The sequence below is a fragment of the Furipterus horrens genome, unplaced genomic scaffold (assembly GCF_987537825.1).
Source record: "Furipterus horrens unplaced genomic scaffold, mFurHor1.1.pri manual_scaffold_4, whole genome shotgun sequence".
NCBI lineage: Eukaryota > Metazoa > Chordata > Mammalia > Chiroptera > Furipteridae > Furipterus > Furipterus horrens.
The window spans coordinates 136,954,335-136,980,092 of NW_028327174.1; the positions used below are offsets into that span (position 1 = coordinate 136,954,335).

Below are 25,758 nucleotides of genomic sequence, written 5' to 3' on the forward strand. Positions count from 1 at the left end.
TTTCAGCTATGGGACGACATTCCAAACAACTGAATCGCACTGACCAGGCCTAAAATTTTATAATTTTTAAAATAAGTAACTATAAGTAAAAAAATTCCATGAGGGGGAAACTTACAGATATAACACAAAGACAGAAAAATAAAAATATGATATTGACAAAATGAACAGAAGAACACAAAGTGAGGGGTACATAAGAACTTGAGGTGTACATGAGATTAAAGCCTAAATATCAGAGGTAAAATATCAGAAGAATATTCAGGACAAACATTTTCATGTCCTACAGATGGGAACAACTTTTAAAACAAGACTCCAAAAGCACAGATCATAAGGTATAAAGTTAATAGATGAGGACAGCAAAATTAATGATTTCTCTTCAAGGAATTAACATCAAGAATAGTTAAGGCAGAGATCAACAAGAAAAAGAAAGCTTTAATATAAAAATGGGCAAGGGATATAAACAGGCGATTCACAAAAAATGCTGGAATAACAAGAGATACTCAAACAAAAATGAGATACTGCTTTATACTAATTAGAATACAAAAATCAGAGAAGTGATACCAAATGCTGGTAAGGAGGTACATAAATGAAAATTCTTAGACACTACTAGTGGGAGTGTAACCATCTGGAAAGCAATCTCCCAGTGTTTACTGAAATCATGTAAGAAACCCAATGGTCTTACTCCTAAGACTTATTCTGGGAGAAACTACTTCACAAGTCCAGAAATAAGACATGCATTTTACAGTGTACAAGGGTGAGGACCCTAAAAAATCCAGAATTATCTTCTGGAGGACGGGCCCCTTATAGTGCAGGCTTTCCCCACTAGGTGAGTGTTCTAGAACCCATATGTATCAGTGTACCAGCTGGCATTGTTGTGAAAGGCTGCGTTCAGCTTCAGTGAATTTTTTTGAATACTCTTTCAATGCATTTGCCCATTTCATGATGGGCGATTTACAAGTGTACCTGCTTACACTGCACTGAGTGAGTGCTCAGCTGTTTTTGACCAAAACAGCATGACCCCCATGCTCCACCCTCCCTATTCACCTGAGCTTGTCCCCAGGAATGTTTTTTGTTTCCCCATATGAAATAAAGTCCCTAAAGGGAAACGTTTTGCCAATGTGGAAGAGGTGAAACAAAAAATGGCAGAAGCACTAAAAGGCATCAAAATCAAAGAGTATTGTTTTGAGCAGTGGAAAAAATGTCTCAATAGGTATATTACATCAAATGGAGAATACTTTGAAGCTGACTGAAGTTTAACCATGTAAGAATAAATATACAATATTTTTATAAATAAAATTCCATTTTTGAGATCTCCCCTCGTATTCTATCACTAAAATGGTATTTTTACAACAAAGAACTGGAAGCAACTGAAGTATCCAACACTAGAATAATGGATAAGTAAAATGAGGTATTAACTTCCTGCCAGAGAAAAGAAATAAACTAGATTTACATATAGCAATCCAGATTTTAAACTAAGCCACAAAGATATTTTTTTTCACATTATTCTTATAAGTTAAAAATACATAATCCTGCAAAACAACATATTTTATAAGGACATATAGTCACGGATATACCACAAGCAGCACAATGTCTTTATTGGATAAGGCAATGCGAATGGGAATGGGCAGGGAGAGGAAGAAAATATAAGAGGGCCTTTGCACAAACTACCACTACTATCAGGAATCAGAGTATGATTTCTCTCAGCTCCACACCTGAAGCTAAAAGGAAAGAGAGAAAAAACCCATACAATTGGACATTTTTTATTATTTTATTTTTAAACGATTTTATTTATTTTTAGAGAGAGGGTGAGGGAGGGACAAAGAAAGGGAAACATCAGTTTGCGGTTGCCTCTCGCACATGCCCAGCCGGGAACCTGGCCCACAACCCAGGCATGTGCCCTGACTGGGAATCTCACTGGCAACCCTCTGGTTCGCAGGATGGTGCTCAATCCACTGAGCCACACCAGCCAGGGCTGGATATTTTTTAAAAGCAACTAAAAGCAGACAATAATATGGAGTTCATTTGCTCCAGAAAACAAACAGAATATGAAGTATAATTACTTAGGTCAGCAGAGCTACCAAACTCTCAATTATTTACTTAATGGCTGATTATAGATAGTCTCTTTCTTATTGCTTAGAATTTGGTCATTTCACTGTACAGAGGACTACCAGTTAAGAAGAAATCAAACCACACCCCCCACCTTTTAGTTTTATTGTTTTTAGAAGACATAATTAAGGTCTAGAGGCATAAAGTTTACAATAATACCTAATATGAGAGTTTTCAATTACCTATAAAGTTTAGTGGCAAGATTAATTGCTACTGATATTTATATGTTAGATACAATGGCAAAGTAGTCTCCTACATAACCATTATTATCTGCTCAAATACCCATACTGAAAGTGATGGAGACAAAGGAAAGGGATATGGGGAAAATACACGAACATTTCACTCTTCCCCCAGGAGTCATGCTGTTTGGGGGCACTTACCTCTCAAGAGAGCTTTTACAATACTAACCTTGCAGAGCCTCTGAAATCTTTAAACTCTACATTGAGAAGAGGCAAGAAGTTGCTTTTACAAAATGGGCAAGTTGTATTCAAATTTGAATCATCTGCCGTCCATCCAGCCATAATTTCTTCATCATAAACTAAAGCTCCACAAGCTCTGCACTGTGAACAACTTGACATCAAAACCTAAGAGAAGAAAAATGCAGACACTGAAAACCTCCACAATGATAATCTTAATAGATCATTCTCTTGAGACATAGAATTTTATTTATTTTGTTGATCAAATTTGGAATTACAGTTCAATTACTTTACAGGTAAAACTACCAGTTTATTGCCTTGCTTACATAAGACATCAAACAAATTCAACAAAATGATTTATTATTCTGATGACAAGATTTCTGTTACATGTCATTCTGAAATAAAAATATGTTCACAGACACTTTTTCATGAGCAGAAGCAGAACTTTTACCTCTATTGCACAATTCTGATAGATGCTAGACATGCTGGTGTTTTGAGAAGAACCATGATCTGATTTTTCAAAGTCCTGCCCTTTAATGCCTCTTGGAAATGGAACTTCACCTAGAGAAAATTAACCATCATAACCATTATGAGAATGTTCTTACTCTTTGGAAATGCATACTTAAGCATTCAGGGGGGAATATCATTAAGTCTGATATTTATTTGCAAATGGCTCAGTATAAAAATGTAAGTGTCTGTGTGTATGTATATATATAGAGACACAGACAGAGACACACACACACATACAAAGAGAAAGTTAATAATTTAAATCTAGGTGGAATATATGATTCTTTCAACTTCTCAGGAAATTTGAAATTTTCATAATAGAAAGTTAGATAAAATAGAATTATAGTTAAAAAAATAACACAGAGCTAAGACATTTCCGTTGATACAGCCCAGGGATTCTCAAACTCTGGTATGCATTTGATTCACCCAGAGAACTGGTTAAAAAATACACATCTCTAAGGCCCTATTCTATACACTCAGTCTCAAAAACTTTAGTCTAGGACTTGGATATTTATATATATTTTTAAGCAAATTCCCCAGGTGACTCTGATACACACTAAAGTTTAAGAACAAATGATATAATCCACAAATACACACAACTAAAAACACTAAGTAACTGTAGTACTTGTAGATCATATAAAATAATAGTGATAGTATGGTGTGGCTATATTAAAATTCTCTCAGGTCATCTCAACAAATGAGGCTTATTGTATGTGTGGTGGGAGAAGGGAAAGGTAAGAGCATATAAAATAGAAGACAATCCTTCTCCATACTTGCTGAGTAATGCGATTTTCCTATATCTCCACTGCTGCTGCTACTGCCAAGGCTTGTGTTGCTCTGGGTAAGTTCACTGGGGACCAACCCTGAGATACTTGTATTAGGTGACATATTCTCCTCCAAAATATGGTCTTCAAGGCCAGCTGGGAAGCTGTAATCTCTATTAATTTCCTCCTTTAATTGAAAAGAATAAAACCACACACATATAAATAATACCTTCACCAATGAGAATATATTTACTTCATCTTTTTCAGAATTAAAATCATCGGTCCATATTTTCAAAACATTGAATAACTTCAATTATTTGGAATTCCCCTTCCAAACTCTTAAACATTCAAGTGATGACCTATATAATATTACTTTAAGACTGTGTTGTGCCCCTGGAGTATGTTTCGGGTGTGGGGTGTCTTTCAATATTCAATGTATAAAATGAAGGAACTTGCCCTTGCTGGTACAGCTCAGTGAATCATTCAAACAGAAGTGTCACCGGTTTGATTCTAGTCAGGGCACATGCCTGGGCTGCTGGCCAGTCCCCAGTTGGGGGTGTGAGAGAGGCAAACGATTGATGTTTCTCTCACATCAATGTTTCTCTTCCTTTCTTTCTCCCTCTCCCTTCCCCTCTCTCTAATAATAAATAAATACAATCTTAGGGAGAAAAAAAACAAGCAAACAAGTAAAACGAAGGAACTCTAGAAGCTCACTGCCTGCAGTGGAATCAGGGAGGGCAGCACAAGTACAGTAGGGAGCTTTAGAGTCCGACACAGCCAGACTATGATCTTGGCTTCTGATCACGTTACATGACCTTGCAAAAATGACTTCTCTAACTTTTAATTATACCATCTGAAAAATATGGATAATATAAGACCTTTAAAATGAAGTTGTTGTGGGACTTTCAGCTGGGATTATGATTGTTTGGAATAACCACCACCAATAGGAGAGACATAAAGTATGAAGTTCCAAACATTAGTTCTTGACCACAGTAACTGTTCAAATAAAAATTATTTCAATAAGCAGTTTCCTTTCTAATTTTTGTTTTAAAGACAATACACTTACATCTTCTGTTATACTATTATATTAAGTGATAAAAAAATTTAAGTACAGATATGCAAAGCAGGAAATAAGATCATTTAAGATACCAACACCCACAGAGTACAACCAAAATCTCAATATATAGTCTTCTAATCATTTAAAAATAATAATACATTTTTACAAAACAGCAACCATTTTTTAACGTATTTTGCCATTAGATTTTCTACATTGCTCTGACCAGCATGGCTCAGTTGGTTGGGTGTTGTCCTGCAAAGCAAAAGGCTGCAGGTTCAATTCTTGGTCAGGGCACATGCCTGGGTTGCAGGTTCAGTCCCCAGTCAGGGTGCATATGAGAGGCAACCAATGGATGTTTCTCTCCCTCTCTTTCGCCCTCCCCTCCCCTCTCTCTAAAAATAAATAAATAAAATCTTTAAAAAAAATCTTCTACATTATTTATACCCCTCCATCCTAATCGAATTTACTGATATATTATTATGTATTTAGTAAATCCTCCATTGCTTAACCATTCAGAATGCTTTAAATTTTGTATAAGTTACACTGATGAATTCCCTTGTGCTATTTTTACACATACTCCTAATTTTTTCCTAAATTCTGGTTAATAATTATAAACATTTTATAGACTTTTTATTCATTTCTTTCTTTCTTTGAAAACATTGGGTATATCCTATTTGTTATTGCCAGGCACTGGTATCATGAGTATAGCAATGAAAAGAAAGATTAAGATCTGTAACCACTTGGAATTTACAATCTTATATTGCAAGTTCAAATTACTCCATATGAAAATTCTTTTAAATACTGTTAGATAAAATTTAAAATATAAAATGGCTCACTCTTTTTTTTAAAGAATGAAATATCTAGGAATAAATCTAACCAAAGATGTAAAAGACTTATACTCAGAAAACCATAAGACACTGAAGAAAGAAACTGAAGATACAAAGAAATGGAAGCACATACTGTGTTCATGGATAGAAAGAATAACATCATTAAAATGTCCATGCTATAGGTTCAATGCAATTCCTATCAAGATTCCAATGACATATTTCACAAAACTAGAACAAATATTTCAAAAATGTACAGTAGTCCCTCGCTATATCGCAGTTCACTTATAGCGGCCTCAGTGTATCACAGGATTTTAAAAAATATTATATTATTTATCGCGTATTTTTCGTTATATCGTGGGATTTTGCGGTACTGTATACGTATGTTGTTAAGTAGGTTCAAGAGTGTAGAATAAATTTAAGGTTCCTACTTCGCGGGGTGTCTGGAACATAATACCCATGATAAGTGAGGGAATACTGTATATGGAACCACAAAAGGCTCTGCATAGCAACAGCAATCCTGAGAAATAAGAACAAAGTTGGAGGAATCACACTACCTAATATCAAACTACACTATAAGGCTACAGCAATCAAAATAGCATGGTACTGGCATTAAAAAGACACGTAGACCAATGGAACAGAATAGAGAGCCCAGAAATAAACCCACACCTTTATAGTCAATTAATGTTCAATAGAGGAAGCAAGCACATACAATGGCCTAAAGATAGTTTATTCAGTTGGTGTGGGGAAAATTAGACCACCTTCTTTCACTATGCACAAAAATAAATTCAAAATGGATTAAAGACTTAAATATTAGACCCGAATCCATAAAAATCCTAGAAAAAAACAAGCATTAAAATCTCTGACAAAGACTTCTGGCCAAGATGGAGGCCTAAACAGACACACTGGGTCTCCCTCCACAACTTAGAAGGAATACAACTACCTCAAAACTGGAGACAACCAGAAGTTCCAGAATATCAAGCTGCATGGAAGTCCAACAAAGATATAAAGAAGAAATAATAATCCAAACAGGTAGGACGACAGAACCAGGGCAGAGAGGACGCGGTGTGGTTGTGACAGCAGCGGTGGCAGCAGTGGCAGGCCAGTGGAAAGTGCAGTCACACGTTTTAAAAAGTAGGGAGGGACACCTGGGGAGCACTCCCTGCACCACACCAGCCCACACAGCTCACAGTTCCAGTGCCGGGGAAAATAAAGCCTCATTGCTTCTGACTGTGCAAACCAATGAGGGTTGGGGTGGAGGCAGAAACTGCGGGTCTCACAGTAGAGTCCACTTGTTTAAAGGGCACCCACGGTCCTAGAACATCTGAAAACCCATCCACTCTGGGAACAATGACCAGGGCAACAGCTAGAGAGGTGCCAATGCCATACGGAAGTGAGAGAAGTGTCTGGAAAAGGCGTGAGTGCTGAGCAAGTGGCATTGTTCCCTCTCAGACCCCTCCCCCACACAGTGCCACAATGTGGTGAAAGGGTCACTTTGTACTGACAAATACCTAAGGCTCCGTCCCTTACAACGTAACAGGTGCCACAGGTCTACCTAAGACATAGAGGCAAACAAACACAGGAGCCTGTCAAGATGAGGAAACAGAGAAGTATGGCCCAAAAGAGGCAACAGGTCAAGGTTTCAGTGGGAGAACTAAGCAGTCATGAGACAGCCAACCTAACAGATGCAGAGTACAAAACACTGGTGATAAAGATGCTCACAGACTTGACAGATATGCTTAAGTATGGCAGATGCATAAGGGAAGAAGTGAAGGCTATGTTAAATGAAATGAAGGAAAATCCACACAAAACCAATGCTGGAGGGAAGGACACCAGGGTTCAAATCAACGATTTGGAATATAAGAAAAAAACAGTCAACCAGTACAGAATGAGGAGACAAGAATTGAAAAAAATGAGGAGATACTTAGGAACCTCTGGGACAACTTTAAAGGTGCATACATCCAAATCATAGGGGTGCCAGAAGGAGAAGAGGAAGAGCAAGAAATTGAAAGTTTATGTGAAAAAATAAAGAAGGGAAACTTCCCAAATTTGATGAAGGAAATAGACATATAAGCCCAGGTAGCACACAAAGTCCCAAACAAGCTAGACCCAAAGAGGACCACATCAAGACACATCATAATTAAAATGCCAAAGGTTCAAGATAAAGAGAGAATCTGAAAAGCAGAAAGAGAAAAACAGAGAGTTACCTACAAAGGATTCCCTATAAAATTATCAACTGATTTCTCAAAAGAAACTTTGAGGGTAAGAAGGAACTGGCAAGAAGTCTTCAAAGTGATGAAAAGCAAGGACCTACAACCAAGATTACTCTATTCAGCAAAGCTACCATTTATAATGGAAAGGCAGAGAAAGTGCTTCCCAGACAAGGGAAAACTAAAGGAGTTCACCATCACCATGCCATTATTACATGAAATGTTAAAGGAACTTATTTAAGAAAAAGAAGATCAACAGTATGAACATTAAAATAACAACAAACTCACAACTATCAAAAACTGAATTAAAAAAATAAAAACAAAAACAAACTAAGCAAACAACCAGAATAGGAACAGAATGATAGGTATGAAGATTATTTGGAGGGTTATCAGTTGGGAGGGGAAGCGGGAGCAATGGGGAAATGGTGCAGGGACTAAGAAGCATAATTGGTTGGTACAAAACAGAAAGTGGGAAGTTAAGAATAGTATAGGAAAGGGTGAAGCCAAAGAACATATATGCACAACCCATGGACATGAACTAAGGGAGGTGGGATTGCTGGAGGGAAGGGGGTACAGGGAAGAGGGGAGCAAAGGGAAAAGAAATTGGGACAATTGTAACCACATAATCAATAAAACATACTTAAAAAAATATCTCTGACATAGCTCATAGCAATATTTTATCTAATATAGCTCTCCCAGCAAGGGAAACAAAAGAAAAAATAAACAAATGGGACTACATCAAATTAAAATTTTTTTGCATAGCAAAGGAGACCATCAACAAAACAAAAAGACAAGCCACAAAATTAAGAGAACATATCTGGCAACACACCTGATAAGTGGTTAATATCCAAAGTGTATAAAGAGCTTACAAAATTCAACACCAAAAAACCCCCCAAACATTTAACTTAAAAATGGGCAAAGGACCTGAATAGACCCTTCTCCAAAGAGGACATACAGATGGCCAACATACGAAAAGATGCTCAATGTCACTAATCATCAGAAAAATGATGATTAGTGACATTAGTATCACCTCACACCTGTCAAAATGGCTATCATCAATAAATCAAACAATAAACGATGGCAAGGATGTGGAGAAAAGGGGAACTCTTTTGCACTGTTGGTGGCAACTACTGTGGAAAGCAGTATGGAGATACCTCAAAAAATTAAATATAGACTTTTGATCCAGCAATGCCACATCTGAGAATATATCCAAAGAAACCCAATAGAGAGCAGGATGACAACTATAGGGATGGAGGTTAGGGGGTGGAGGGATCGAGCAAAAAGGAAAAAGGTAATAAAATAAAAAATTTAAAAAATACTGTTAGATAAAATTTCAAATATAAAATGACTCACTCTTAATGCCAGGTTAAGATACTTTTGAAGCTAGCTTATTTTTCTTTTCTTAACTGACTTTGTAAGCTCTTTATATACAAAATACAATTTGAATTATATTACTTATTGTACTTTTAATTCAATTAAGTTTGACTACAGAATACATTTTTCCTTCAAATGGTATACAAGTCTTATTTGTCCAATTTAATTTCCTGTCTATACTTTCTATGTATAACTTGAGCAATCTGAATTGATTATATTATCTTGAAAGTACATGATGTTTTAAACCTTCATACTTTTTCCATTATTCTCTCAGATACACATTCTGCCATCTTACTGCTTTAACCCAAAACTTTAGATTTATCAATCAAAAGCCAACTTAGATACAATCTGCTTTCCTCTTTTTTGGGCACTCCCCACAAGAACGTTTTCTAAGATATTGCTCCCTTCGCTGCTATGGTGGGTAAGAGCGTGGACTCTAGAGCCAGTCCTCCCAGACTGAAAATTCCAGTTCTGCAACTCACTGGTTTTGTGACCTGTGGAAGTTAATTAACCTCTCTGAATCTCAGATATCTCATCTATAAAATGGGGATAAAAGTAGTACCAACCCATGGGATTGCTTTAAAAACTAAATAAATATGTGTATGCATACATATTCATGTATAAAAATATATACAGGTTATAATAACAATCCCGAGAACATAGTGCCACAATAATAATAACAAACATTTATAGGGATCTGTTTTTTCCAGTAAAGTACTATAGTTTTTAAAACACGATAGTAAAAAACCTTTTTAAGAGATTTTATTTATTTATTCATAGAGAGAGAGGAAGGGAGGGAGAAAGGGAGGGAGAGAAACATCCATGTGAGAAAGAAACAACGCTCGGTTGCCTCTTGCACGTGCCCTCACTGGGCACCAAACTGGCAACCTTTCACTTTGCGGGGCAATGCCCAACCAACTGGGCTACACCAATCAGGGCAACAAAGAAATTTTAATTAAAGTTTTTCTATAAAACAAATAAACAAAATTTCCCCACTTATTTTCATAAGAAGATCTAATGACTACTTTTCTTTACAATAATTTTTAAAATAATTACAAGTTTTTGTTATGCAGTAGTAAATCTACAATTCAAGTCATAGAGTTCCTTCATATAGATTAAAAGATAACAAAGGTAAGGTTACTTAAAAACTGAAGTGCTATGCAAATGTAACATGGCATCATTATTAAATTAAAACATTAATCATTAGTGCTCTCAAAGGAATAAACTTAATGTGTTAGTTTAGACTAATCTATGCAATTATATATAGTCCTGATACTCTATTTCTTCATTATTAACTTCCTTACATGTATGTTCAAGTTATTTCAAGAAATAGGATATGCATCAAGTTTTAAAATATAAAAACCATTCTAGAAATCTCTAAATAATAAGTTGTATATAAAAAGTACTTCAGAACGAAGCGCACGCATTAAAAAAAAAAAAAAAAAAAAAAAGTACTACAAACGTTCCAATATTAGATAAAGCACACACATGAAACATTCTCACCTCATCGTCTGAGTAGTTGTAGGCAGATGCCATAGCTACCCACATCTTACTGGCAACTGTTGCTGCTTGTTTCATACCAGACTTCAAGACATCTATCTTGGGTCCTGAGAGTATGTTATCCAGCTTTAGCCCTGACAAAGAATTTACCACAGAGCCCAGAGAGCCATGAGGCGAAGAGCGGACCAGTGCTGATAAAGAACTTGAACGTTCCTTGTGACCTCCAGAGGGAGGTTGCTGCTTGAAACGTCCAGTAAAAGTTTTAGACCGTGATGCTGTAGGGGAGCTCTTTTCACTTTCAGGACTTTCCTGCACTGGTGGACCATGATCTAAAGGTAGGCTTGATCTCCTCTCTAAAGGTTGAATAAATGGGGTAGTTCCAGACTCTCTGTTCCCCTCTCCATGTAATTCCATACTAGAAGACTTGCTACCCAGGGGACTCTTTAGGTTCATATAGTTTTCGATTTCATCAGCCAAATTACGTGCAATAACTGGAGAAAACAACTTGTCCTCAGAATCAGAAGTTTTTTCTCCTATAAATTCAGTGGCTAAAAGAGACAAAGGATCTAGTCCAGTTTCAACATCTTCCCTCTCAACAGCTTTAGCAATACCATAGAAACTACTTCTTTTATTTATTAGATCTTTGGATCCTGCTTTTAAGTCTCTGGACTGATTACTGTTCCTTTCATTTTGTAGACTGTCATGTGTATCCTTTGTCATAGTAGTTGTAGCAACACTGTCATCAACCACAGGTTCTAGGAGCTCTTGGCTTTCCTCAAGCATCTCTAACACTGAAGATCGGTGCTCAGAATCCCAAGTGCTTTCAGACACACAAGTCCTAGTATCAGCTAGATGACAGCTAACACTCTCAAAGCTGTGGGTTCTCGCAGGATGAAGTGGAGAAGTCTTAGGACACGTCAATGCTGCTGTGAGAATCTTCGCATCTGCTCCCATCATGATAGCCGCTTCACTTGAATTCAAATCCAAACTGCTCTTCTTAAGCAACATTCCCGCTCGACTTTCAGAACTAAAACTACAACTCCTCTCTGGAAAATGCTTTTGTCTTTTTTCTCCTCTATCACTGTTCTTGAGATTAGTTACTTCACCAAAGACTGCATCTTCAACTGGATCTTGAGCAGAAAATAGCACATTTGAAGTACTACCTAAAAGGGGATGTACAATATTAAAAATGAATGGTTTCTAAGGTAACTTTTATTAAAAAGTTTATTTTCTAATTTTTGAAAGTGACACATATTCTGTAAAAGATTCAGAAAGTTCAGAAAGTAAATAGAAGGTATATAGGAAGAAAGAAGTACAAACAAAACTCCCTTCAACCCTGCATCCCAGAAATAATATTTTAATGTATAATCCTCCAAAATAGATCATGCAATATATGCTGTATATATTTGCATTGTTCACTAAAATATATCACATTGAACAATATAGATCTATATTTTACATTTTAAGGGTTTATATTCAATTTAAGAAATATATTCTGTATCAAATAACAGATCTAAAAAGAAATAATCTCTTCTATCTTAGCTTTCATATATCTAATTCAACAAATATTTGCCAGGAATCTACTCTGCACAAAGCAAATTCATAGTCATGGAGGAATTATATATTTGCCAAAGCCAAAGTCTTACTGCTCCAAAGTAAAATAGCTGCCCTGAAGTAAAGAATCAAGAATAGAATGCTTTGAACTGGCCAACTCCAAGAAGGCTAATAAAATCTGAGTAGCTAAAAATTGCTCAGATATATTCACTCCTTCAACAAATACCTGGATGTGTACCAACATCCACTATGAGAGGTGCTAGGAATACAATGTCAAATAAAACAGATATGATCCCAGCCCTCACAAGTGTCTTGTTTATCAAGTAGCACAAAATTATGCCAGGAGCTCTAGGAATACCCTATCCCACAACTTTGGGAAAGCATGTTGTCTTTTACTCTTTGCTACCATGCAATATTTTTCATTTCAAAACCAAAAGCTATTTTCTATTTGAATCATTACCCAGACTTAAGTTTATCTATTCATTCATATTTAGGATTCCCATTTGTTTGTGTTTTTGTTGTTTTAAATCTTTAATGGTGTCAGATCTTCCTGTTTGTTTTTTTAAAGATTTGATTTATTTTTAGAGAAAGGAGAAGGGAGGGAGAAAGAAAGGGACAGAAGTATTGATATGAGAGAAGAACATCAATTAGTTGCCTCTCACACACTCCCAACTGGGGACCTAAGCCTGCCACCCAGGCATGTGCCCTGAACGGGAATCAAACTGGCGACCTTTCAGTTTGCAGGATGTCGCCCGACCCACTGAACCAGTCAGGGCTCTCATTTGTTTTTTAAAAAGCATAACGATCTGGGAAATTTGGAGGGAAAGCCTTTGATAATATTTTTTTAATCTTCCAAATTGATTTCAAGCTTCTTTTTAATCTTCCAAATTGGTACCAACTAATAGTCATAATTATACCAATTAAACAGAACTAATAATGAGGATTTAGGAATATCTTTTAAGCTTTTAGGGGAATCATATTAGCCTATTTTATAAAATTATACCTGCTTTGAAAAATTTTTACCAATATTTGGCAAATTTACTAGTTCTCATACTATTTCCAGGAATTTAGTGGCACATTTAGTTCAATTTTAAAATGAATTTGACTGTTTGATGTATTGGCAAAAGCCCCATTACCACTTCCTTCTTTCTTAACATAAATCTTCTTAGATCAAGATGTAACACAGAAATAAGATGAGTAAAAAAGGCAAGAAACCACACCAGTCTCCAGACCATGGCCACTTCAGTATTCTGAGAAGATTCTAACCCTTTGATGAACAAAATTCTGCCCTTTTCTTTTTAACCTCGTATCAACAAGTTGGAAACATGGGATAGAGAATATACATACCAATTTATTTGTTCAAAAAACGTTTAGCTCCGCTTTTTTGTGCACTATCCCTTCCCCACAAAAAGATATAACTGACTTGGTATCACAGTAGATACAAAAAACAAAACAAAACAAAACAAAAAGCCTTGAGGAATAAGAAATATTTCTACATTTTTTAAAAAGGTGGTAAAATTAAGTTCTGTTAAGTCACACAATAGATACACTTACAGATATGACAGTCGACTTTAAAGAAAGTGAACTGTAGCTACTAACAAAGGACACCAAGACACAGGCCAATTTCATTGTTCTTTAAAAGTGTATACTTAGATGTATGCCGTAAGAGTACTTGGGAGGTGCCCTGATTCATGTGGCTCAGTCGGTTGGGTGTCGTCCCACAAAGAGGAAGGTTGCTGGTTTGATTCCTTGTCCGGGCACATGCCTGGGATGCAGGTTTGGTTCCCAGTTGGGGGGCATTTCAAGAGGCAACCAATAGGTGTGTGTCTCTCACATCAATGTTTCTCTCCCCCTCTTTCGCCCTCCCCTCCTCGCTTTTTAAAAATGAAATAAAATCTTTGGGGAAAAAAAAAAAGAGTACTTGGTAGGCTATAACATAACTGAAAGTAGTAAACTCAAATTCAAGGGAGTCACACATAACAGTTATTCATTACAAATACCTAATCACAAATAAGAAGTGGCTCATGGTGCTTATAATAATTGGGCCAAAATTAAAGTATTTTGTGTAGAGAGTAAGTGATGTCAATCATTTTTTTCCATTACCTTTCAGTGACAGGAATCACCCTATCACACATAAGCCCTAAAATTCCATCACATCACTGCATCTCTGTCCTTGAAAGTATATGAGGCTCTAAAAAATCCTAATCAAAGACTTCCCTGCCAAGTTTTCCAGGTCATTATGCTTTCTAAAAAATAGATGAGAGCCCTGACTGGTAGTCACCTCTCATTATCAACCATGAGAAAGTGAGACCAACCTGAGAATAGGCATTACAACAAGAAAAGGTATTCCAAATAACAACTAAACACTCTATAAATAACCCTCCTTTCAAAAATTAAATATCTTTAACAACTGTTTTAACTTATTTAGCTCATTTATAGAACTGAAACTTACTTCTGGCTTTTCAGCATGTTCATTGTAATTAGTCAAAATGTAACGTCATTAATAAAGACACGTGTATATCTACAGAAAAGTGTGTGTGCTCGTGCATGTGTATATTCCTCACCCGAGGACATTTTTATTATTGCTTTTAGAGAAAGAGAAACATCGCTTAGTTGCTTCCCGGATGTGCCTGGACAGGGGATCAAACACACAACCAGGTATGAGCCCTGACCAGGAATTGAACCCTCAGCCTTTTGGTATATAGGACACCACTCCAACTAACTGAGCCACAGCAGCCAGGTTTCTGTAGAAGTATATTCTAAATATTTAATAACCAATACATAAAGACTCACCGGTGCTACTTTTCCTGCCATTGACATCAAATATACCAGATGGAACTTTCACAATACTGCTACTCCATGCAGGAGGCTCAGTAGGGTTCTGTGGCTCTCCGCTAGGTTGTGAATGTTTTGCCACCACAGCAGAGACAACACACGTCTCTGAGGAAAAGAAAAATGTTTGAATGTTATCATTCCTACTTTGGCCAATATTGAGCAGAAACCATGTATTGATTTTAATATATTCTATGTACATAGCTTTCTTCCTCAAGTGGGGATGAATACATGATTATTTTTATTGACTTATTATGTCTCATTTACTTTATGCCATAAATGTGGCCAGTATTGACAGAAATAACAGCTTTATTTTAGTATTCAATAATCCTAACTTGAGCATTCTTGAACGAATGAATTCATTGAATGAATAAATTAAAGCTTTGGCCTTCAGCTGTACTCCTCATCACTTTCAAGTAGGAGATGGACTTGCTTCTACATAATTGGAGAATAAAATAAATGACATCATTGAAGAAAATACACTTTCGTGTAAAAAGACAGGAAGAACATCTTATTACCATAAAGCTAAAATATTCATCCATATTCCATAAAATGATTACTACAAATCTTTTCTACCTCAATGAGTCCCATAAAAAAAAAATAAAGAAACCACAAAGACTATATTTAACCCAACAATGAAAAATACCCACTTTGGTATGTGAAAGATTTTTAGTGAAACAGCATTTTAAATAAAGGGGGGCACTAAAATATCAACCAAGTTTAGTCTTGGTTCTGTCAAAAAGTAGCTATATAACTTTGGCAAATAAATACTTTAATAGCCACAGTTTCCTACAATATTGAGGGCTCTGAAGATAGTCTCTGAAGATAGCCTATATTCTAAAATTCAGAGCCTACTAAAATCCATCCTAAATAATGGTACATAGTATCTTATAAACTCAGACCTTACAATTCTAAAAATCATCACCAAAATTATCAAACAACACTTTTAGTTAACAGAGGTATTTTTCTAAGTAAAGCTAGAAAATGTCAGTACTTAACCTTCTGTTTGCACTTTTATTTTAGTTTTCAATTCTCTTGCTGCTTGTTCATCAGTCCCATGAATTTCTGGATCATCCTTTATAAGTTCATCCTTAGACCCATAGCCTTGGTCAGACTGACCACCTATGAGAAATAATGCAGGTTTACATAAAAATGTTTTCATATACTTATAGTCCAGCTATAAAATTTTAGAAGAAAATCCACTGATCTACACAACTTAGAGAAATGGAAGACAAGAAAGCTTACAAAGCACACAGAACATTTTAAAACAATAAGAAGCAAGGAACAGTAAAAATAGGAACATAAGAGACTAAAAACCATTACATATTTGAAAGCACTGAACCTTAATTTTCCTCATCTGTAAATTAATAGACTTGCACAAGATATCTTGAAAAGTTTCTTTTGGAGTGTGTCTATAGAATGCTACTTTTTGTGTAAGAAGATGAAATAAAACAGACATATATCTGCTTACTTTTGCAAGAAGAAATGAAGGTGTAATAAATCAGAAAACAAAACTGGTTACCAATAAGATTATGGGGCAAAATAGGATTGAAGGGAAAGGACACTTCTATAAATATGGCTTATTATATTTTATTCTTGGAAATGTATTAACTTCTACATATTCATAAAATTAAATCAATAAAATGGGGATGAGGAGTAACTAAAATTGAATACAAACAGAAACAAATGAAAGCAATTGTATTTCATATGAATAATATAAACATACTGAAAGGATGGGGCAGACTAATCCAAGTAACTTTGGAACACATAATTTTGAATATATACCCTATGCCTGGGGGTAACAGTCAATTCCTAAACTCCTGAGGAGGTTTGTTTTTCAGAGGGGTGCAGCAATTCTGAAATTATTTTATGTGTACTACAGGACTGAGCAAATGAGTAAATGTGATGATGTTTTCAGAAGCTAAGATTCTTAATGTGGAAATTGTTTTTTAAAAATGGGATGAAGGAAGGCAGAGAAAAACCTGTAGGGTTAATTGTAATAAGAAGTATTTTACACACACACACACACACACACACACACATATTTTCTAGTTCTTCTAAGAAAGTCTAGAAGCAGTAACACCTTGGAGTGGTAAACACACCTAGAGCCCAGATGCTGATTTCTAAAATCTATTGCCCATTAAAAGGAACCTAGGAACCTTGAAGAAAGAGCTGGTTCCGGAAGCTCAGGCAGGGAATATAGAAGAATAAGTCAGAAATATTTTATTGTGCTAGAACAAAGTGCTCAAAAATAAGATGAAGGCATGCCTAAAGGATATATATGGAGGGAGGATAGAGCTGGCAAAACCACTACTTTATAACCATCACAGTAAAGACTGATTCAGGCAATAATCATCAATGATGCTAAATTTAAAAGAGAAATTGTGATAAGAAAGGATATTATTGCATAGTCTAACAGTGTCTCCTCACAGATAGCTTATTATCTGCAAGGGGGGGGGGGTAATAGTAACTAAGAGAAACCAAACACTGAAACCAGTAATCAAAATTAACATCACGAATGAGGAGCAGACACACATTGTGTGTCTCCGCAATGTGATAATCTGAAAGGATACAATATCACTTTTGTAGTAGAGCCATTGATGCATAACCTAATCTAATCACAGGGAAAAATCAGGCAAGCTCCAATTGAGAAGCATTCCACAAAATAACTGGACTGAATTCTTGAAAAGGTTCAAGGTAATGAAGGACAAAGAAAGGGTGAGGAACTGTGCCAGGCTGAAGGAGACAAATAGAGGGAGCTAAAGTACTACAAAGGACATTACAATAATTGACAAAATTGGAATGCAAACAATAGATTAAAGCAGTTTACCAAAGTTTTCCTAAATTTGTTAACTATACTGTGGTTATATAAGACAAAATACTACTAAAGTATTAAGAAGTAACAGGATAAGATGTATGCAACCTACTCTCACATGATTTAGAGAAAATAATGTGTATATGTGCATAGAAAGAAAATAAAGCAAATGTGGCAAACTAAAAGTGAGTGAATCTCAATAAAAGTTATTCAAGAGTTCTCTGTACTATTCTTACAACATTTCTATAAGTGTGAAATTATTTCAAAATGAAGTTTTTAAAAAGTTTATTTAGCTTTAAACTTATATTATTTAAAACCAAAACTAATCACTTCTCGGTCTTTTGGCTAAGATCAAGTGTAAAACCAAAACTAAGACCAGTTACTAGACAATCCTTTTATAAAGAACATCAATGAAAAACATAAAACAGACTGCTCCAGAGGAGGGGATTTGGGGGCAGAAGGATCAAGCCAAAAAAAAAAAAAAAAACACAAAAATTCATGGACACAGACACAAGTGTGGTGACTGCTGGGGGTGGAGGCTAGAAAAGGGTATAAGGGGGATAAGTGGTAATGGAAAGAATACAATTAAAAAATAAACTATTAAAAAAAGAAAAACACATAAAATAAAAAATACAGTGTGTTATACCTTCTACTACCACTTGCTACACTACCACTCAAGTGTTGGGTTTGCCATATATGTAACAAAAGAACTAAACTTCTTTACATGATATTTAGAATGACTAACTTTAGTCACGTTTTTATTGGCCCCCTCAGAAAGGCTGTTAAAGCACTGTGGTGCCATAAAAGGACACTAGACTGGAAACTGAGTAAACTGATTAAACCCGGATATGCTCCCCAACAAGATGAGTGACTCAGTATCAGGTACCAAGTGGAAAGATTCTACAGGATAATCCTTAATGAAAAAAGTAACTTAAGTATCTGGGCTACAAGTCTCCAAAGGTATCAAATGACATCACTAGAAACTACAGATATATAATCACTGTAAATTCAGTACTGGGACTTTAGCCATTTGAAATGCAGCTGAAAAGAAATATATGGAAAAAGGATCTGAAGTTTCTTCCCCAACTACTAAAATCTTTATGACAATCACCCAGGATTACTAGATCATTTTTTCTACTAAAGGAGACAAATTTAAAAATCTAGAGGGATACGAATAGTAGTTATCATTATTATTATTCATGGTGAAATGGTTTCATGTCACAAATTTATTTTCTTGGTATTTCATAAGTAAAATCCATTTCATTTCTCAGCATTAGAAAAAATACAGGAGGAAATAAAATAAGGTGGCTTTAATATGAAAGTCTGATAAAAATTCCTACTTGAAAAAAGAAAGGTAATTCACCAGCAGGATTGTAACTTAGCCTTATGCTGACTTTCAATGATTTATACAGGTTTCTGTAATTAGGGGGGGTAGTATTCAGCATAAGAATTTAGATCAGCTTTAGCAAGCAAAAACCACCAGAACCACTAGAACACTGAAATCTTTAATGCCTATAAAACTATTTAACACAATAATGTTATAAACAAGCCTCAAAATAAGAATTACGGTAGGGCATAGTATATTTTCAAATAAGTTAACAAATATGTTTGCAAGTTGATCATCAAATATTAGTTGAATAGTTTTAGTAGTGCATAGCATATATGATTACATTTATCTGAAGGAAATAAAGCCAAGAAAACTGAAATTGTTTTCCACTGGTAACAAGACAACAAAAGGTCTCTTCTCCCCCACCCTTGCATGTCAGCAAATTTAACCTAATAAATGGGAAATTACCTGAAGTGGTTAACATTCAAGGGTAGAATAAATGCACACGTGTATCCATAGCTTCACGTCATACAAGTCTGTCTGCACCCCCACACCATGACAGCCAAGGACAAATGCAGCACCAAGCAACAGCACAGAGCAAGAAGCAGAGCAACAAAGAGCAGAGAGAAGGAAACTTCAGTCATTGAGACAAGTTCATAAGATGAAGCACAGGTATTAGACTCAGAATTCTTTTTTAAAAAAAGCCTGAGATATTAATACAAAAAGAAAAACAAACAAGAAGGATGTGCAACACACATACATCTGCTCAACGTGCTCCTTTTCATTTATGTTTAATTCTACCTTCAGATGACAGAGGTTATGCCCACAGCTTTGTATGTAAAAGTAGCTTCAGGAGTTTCTCAGATTTTTGTAAGTGTCATTTAAGATAATGACTATTCAGAGAATACTTTTTCTCATGGTATGTAATGCATTTTCTTCCCTCTTTAATATTCATAATCTCAAATCTTTAATAAGTATTTCCTACTTAATGAAAAAGAAAAGATTTACAAGTGTGTCACCAATATTAACGTTCCTCAGCTCACATTTCCTAACAACTATACCATATACTTTCACAAATGAACGATGAACAAATACAAAGAAGTTCCATGCTAGAGCCCTTTGCACGGCACTCAAAAGTTAACTACAGGAAATAAAGAGAAGTGAGCAGCAATCAAAGGTGTTAACTTCTTCCCTTACTTATATATAGTATTTTTAAAGTACCCATATTGCACAAAGTCAAGAGGGGTATAAAATCTTTTAAAAAAACAGAAAGACTTAACATGAGAGTAAATGAAGGGTTAGTAAAATCCAGATTTAGTACCTGTGCTAGAGTGATTATCAATGGAATCAAGCCTGATTAAATCTCTGACGAAGACTGTGTGCTCCCCATTGTTAGCATCATTAGAACTATCCAGACTACCGTGGCTCACTGTGTCCCCATCACTTCCACCTGTGGCATTCTGAGGAACTAAAGATAAGGACAACAGTAGTTCAATAATTCATGCACTGAAAATCTATATAAATAAACATCAATGATCCACAGTTCATTTAAAGTTGTAAAACACTTACTAAATATGTGGGGGGGGGTTGGATTAAGGTATCTGTCTTTATTTATATATAAAAATATCAACCAGAATCTAAGTTTTCTTCTTCATTTATTTAAAATTCAGATACTTATAAAGCTTATGGTTCGGCCAGCAAGTACCTTTCCAATCACATGTATTACCTGATATTGAGGAGACCTGTGACTTTTGCATGGTCTTTTTAAGCGGCTGTCTAAATTGTGCCAAGCCATGGACCACATTCCGTACCTTCGTCCATAAGAAGATACCACTGCGGGTACTGCTAGGCCATGGGTTCTCCAAAACTACCTAAATGTAAAATAAAGGTAAAAATGATGATTATTAAAAATGTTTGATTAAAAAATATATATATATGCATATACTCATTAATACATATATAAAGATAATACCCCAAAACCTCTAAAAAGTACAAAAAAAATTATCAATCTTAATAAGCAGCATATATTGCCCAATGTCAATCTTACTTACCTTATTATAATAACCATAAGTAATAGCATTTGGCTTTATTTTAGCAGTTTTCATTTCAAATAAGACTCTCACTGCTAAAACAGGATGACCCCAAAGTCCACAAAGCTGCATTACTACTCGATAGCACACCTAACAAAAAAATAACATTAAAGCATTAGTTAGCACAGTCCATCTATGACTTGTAGATTCTTTCATTTTTTAACTATATTTTACTGAGTATGCTATTACAGTTGTCCCAACTTTTCCTCCTCCCCTGCTCCCCTCCACCCAGCACCCAAACATACTCCCTCTAGCAAGCCCCACACAACTGTTCATGTCCAAGGGTCATGCATATTAAGTTCTTTGGCTACAACTGGACCCTCCAGGACACCTACTCTATTAGGCCACATTACCAAGACAGGGAGTCATAGCAGCTCTACCTTAAACATAGAAACAAACACAGGGAGGCTGACAAAATAAAGAGACAAGAAACATGGCCTAAATGAAAGAACACATTCTGTAACTACCTATTTATATTTCTTAATCCCCTCACCTCTTCACACATTCCACCACAACCCCTCCCATCTGGCAACCATCAAAATGCTCTCCACAAGCACGGTTCTGTTTCCGTTCTTGTTTGCCTGGTTTGTTTTTTATATTCAACTATTGACAGAGATGTATTTTCTTGACATTTTATTGTTCATAGTTTTGATCTTTTTCTTAAATAAGTCCCTTTAACATTTCATATAATAACAGTTTGGTGATGATCAACTTCTTTAGTTTTTTCTTGTCTAGGAAGCTCTTTATCTACCCTTTGAATCTAAATGATAGCTTTGCTGGGTAGAGCAATCTTGGCTGTAGGTCTCTGCTTTTCATAACTTTGAATATTTCTTGCCAATCCCTTCTGGCCTGCAAAATTTTCATAAGAATGCTTTCCTCTTGCTGCTTTTAAGATTCTCTCTTTATCTTGAACCTTTGGCATTTTAATTATGATGTGTCTTGGAGTGGGCCTCTTTGCATCCATCTGGTTTGGGACTCTGTGTGTCTCCTGGACTTGAATGTCTATTTCCTTCACCAAATTAGGGAAGTTTTCTTTCATTACTTTTTCAAACAGATTTCCAATTTCTTGTTCTTTCTCTTGTCCTTCTGGCACTCCTATGATGTGAATGCTGAAATGTTTGAAGTTGTCCCAGAGGCTGCTCACACTAGCCTCATTTTTTCTGGACTCTTTTTCTTGTTCTGATTGGTTGTTTTTCGCTTATTTGTGTTCCAAATCATTGATTTGATTCTCGGCCTCATCCACTCTACTGTTGTTTCTCTGTAAATTGTTCTTTCAGTTAGTGTATCCTTCATTTCAGGCTGGATCTTTTTATGCAGCTGAGGTCCTCATTAAGTTCCTTGAGCAATCTTATAAGCAATGTTTTAAACTCTGCACCTGATAGATTGCTTATTTCCATTTTGTTTAGTTCTTTTTCTGGAGTTTTGATCTGTTCTTTCATTTGAGTCATGTCTGTCTCTTCATTTTGTCAGCCTTTGTGTTTGTTTCTATGTTTAAGGTAGAGCTGCTATGACTCCCTGTCTTGGCAGTGTGGCCTAATAGGTGTCCTGTAGGGCCTAGTGGCACAGCCTGCCCTACCACCTAAACTGGGCACTTGAGGTACACCCTTTGTGTGGACTGAGTACACCGTCCTCTTGTATTGGAGCTTTGGTTGCTGTTCGCAGATCAATGGGAGGGATTTATCCAGGCCAGTCAGCTGCAAGGAGTGGCTGTGATCACTGACCACCAACATCTGCCCTCTGTGGAGAATCAATTGTGCAGGGGCAGGGTGGTAGTGTGCCAATGTCGTCTATAGCTGTCCACTGGGTGCACAGGCTTTGAGGTTTTCTGGGTGGTGCAAGCCAAGGTAAGCCCCCACCTGTGTTCTCCCAAGGCTACCCTGCCTGAGCTATAAAGCAATCTGAGATGGCTGCTACTTGGGCTGGGCTAGATTCCCAGATGAAGCCAAGCTGTGAATCTAGGCTGGCTGCTGCTAGTGCTGGGCCTGGGGGCTTGCTGAGGTTGACTGTTGCTTGTTTGATAGAATTGAGGAAGTTGTGAAACATGAGCCAAGACCAACCATTCATATGGAAAAGTCACAGTTAACAGTTTGGGTGGGCCTGTAAGCTGGGTGAAACAGAGTCTAAGGGATCTCCAGGGAAAGGCAAATAGTGTTAGCCAGGATGATGGAGTCTCAGATATGGCACCCACCTGCTGGCTCTGTGGCTCTGTAGGGAAAGGGCTCAGAAAAAGGACAATGGCTTCTGCCCACCTTTCTGTCTAGAAAATGTTGTCCTCTGGCTGCCGCCTTTATTCCAGACATTTCAGTTCCTCCCTGTATGCCACTGGTGCTTTTCAGGCTGCTACCCCTGCGCTGAAGCTCAGAGGGAGTAAATCCCATGTGTGAGTTCTCTATGGGGAACTACTTGGGACTCCAGAAGTTTCTTCCACCGACTCAATCCTTGCTTGTTTTTGGAGCCAGAAGTTGTGGGGACTTATCTTCCTGGCACTGCAACCCTGCACTAGGGAGCCTGGAGTAGGGCCGGGACTCCTTGCTCCCAAGATATGCCACCTGGATTTTTATCCACCCCACGTGGATGTGGGACCAGCCTATTCCACCTCTTTGGTCCTCCTATCAGTCTGGATGAATGTGGTTTCTTTAATTCCACAGTTGTTAGATTTCCATTCAACTCAATTTCTGACGGTTCTGAGCAATGGTTGTTCTATATTTTAGTTGTAAGTTTGATGTGGTTGTGCGAGGAGGTGTGCCATGTTTTCCTATGTTGCCATCTTGACCAGAAGTCTTGTAGAGATTTTTAAATGATTTACCCAGTCCTTCTCAAAGTTACTAAGCTCTATTTTCCCTTTGTTGTGGTTTGAGAGTCTTGGTAAATTATTTGTAAAACTTATTCATTAATGGAAGTACCAGCATTATTAACCACTGTACGTAAGACATGTGTGCCATTTGTTTCAGAAACTAAGTTCACATAAAGAAAATGACTATTATTCTCCATAATTTGAGAAGAAATTAATTTTTAAAATCAAGTATGATTAAAATAGTTCTCCCCTCAATCATGTTTTATATATTATGTCAAAGGAATTAAAGACAGCAACCTCCAGGATGCTTATATAACAAAAAAAAAAGTTGTAAACCCATGGCTTTAAAAAGTATGCGAAAAAGTTAAAAACACTGTAATGCAATTAGCAAAGGCTTTTCTGAGGATATGTATTTACTATGGGTGGCTAGATTTGATTATAAGAGGACAAGTCTGCGTACTCCTAAAAGTTAGAATCTCGCATATTAGTATCAGAAGATGATGGTAGAAAACATGAAGAATGAAACAGGAATTTTAATGATCCCTGGCTAAGAGGTGAATCAGTTTATAGAAATAGTAAAAGGGCAGCCACATACTTATTTATAATAAATAGTTTATTCTGAGAATAAGGAATGCTTGCTTCAAGCAGCACATATACTAAAATTAAAAAGATACAGAGATTAGCATGCCCCTGTGTAAGGATGACACACAAATTCATGAGGCAAATACGGAAATATACATATAGAAGACACTCTTCTTGGGACTCACAGAATATGCTCTCTTTGCATCAGAGTTGCTTAACAACTGTATCATATAGCCAAGCTGATCTTTCTACTAAAGGGAAAAGTAAAATGGTATGAGGAAGGAAATTATACTCAAGAGTAAAGAAGAAATGGAATGTGAAAAGAGATCTGAAGAGGCAGAGGATCATAAAGATGAGTACTATGAAGCAAGAAATGCAGAGTATAATTTAGGAGCAGGAGGAGGTCAGAAACTGTTAGAGGAATTCTATAAATGACCAGGTTGTAGATAGTTTATGAAACTACATGAATTAGGAACAACTGAAGGAACTAGGTAAGATGTATGAAGAAAAATGTGACAAAAGAGGGTACTTCAAATACCTGAAGAGTTGTCACATAAAAGAGGGAGTAAACAGTTTGTGCAACTCCAAAAAGCCATAGGGAGGTGTAACTGCGCTCATCATAAAACACACATACTTTATAACAATTATGGGCATTCAAACATAGTCAAGATCCTATGTTACAAACTTTCTAGAGCATCTCAGTTTGAGATTGAAGTTATACTAAAATATCTTCAAGTCCTTTTCAACTGTAAGAAAATCGCTTTTGATATCAAATTGGAATTTATCTGAATTTCCTAAAATGATTCTAAATGATGAATTTATTAGGAAGCCTGTAGAGTGTTCCCCTAACCTTTCAGGTTTACTTGTGTAAGAGCCAGGCAGCAAACTAAATAAACAGTAATAACATCAGGGATATAATTTTCCAACTATAGCATTGTGTTGCCGACAGCATGTTATCTTTTGGATGTCTGTGGTAGATAAAAAATGGTGACCAATTCTGCTACTCCTC

At 36.3% G+C, this 25,758-nt stretch overlaps 1 protein-coding gene and 1 non-coding gene across 2 annotated transcripts in view; one reads left to right on the forward strand and one right to left on the reverse strand.

The window, feature by feature from the left end:
* LOC150012916 (DENN domain-containing protein 4C-like) overlaps positions 1-25,758 on the reverse strand; it is a 105,055-nt gene that overhangs the window by 11,269 nt on the left and 68,028 nt on the right. Inside the window, exons 18-26 of the mRNA XM_090274071.1 lie at positions 21,335-21,463; positions 21,010-21,154; positions 20,605-20,751; positions 16,141-16,263; positions 15,103-15,249; positions 10,759-11,918; positions 3,800-3,977; positions 2,971-3,080; positions 2,512-2,687 (exon numbers count right to left, since the gene is read on the reverse strand). Of these exons, the coding sequence (XP_090130197.1) occupies positions 2,512-2,687; positions 2,971-3,080; positions 3,800-3,977; positions 10,759-11,918; positions 15,103-15,249; positions 16,141-16,263; positions 20,605-20,751; positions 21,010-21,154; positions 21,335-21,463 (2,315 nt within the window). The remainder of the gene's footprint in view (positions 1-2,511; positions 2,688-2,970; positions 3,081-3,799; positions 3,978-10,758; positions 11,919-15,102; positions 15,250-16,140; positions 16,264-20,604; positions 20,752-21,009; positions 21,155-21,334; positions 21,464-25,758) is intronic.
* On the forward strand, positions 24,799-24,902 carry LOC150012918 (U6 spliceosomal RNA). Its single transcript, XR_016510930.1, has one exon. It is a non-coding gene; the product is annotated as a U6 spliceosomal RNA (small nuclear RNA).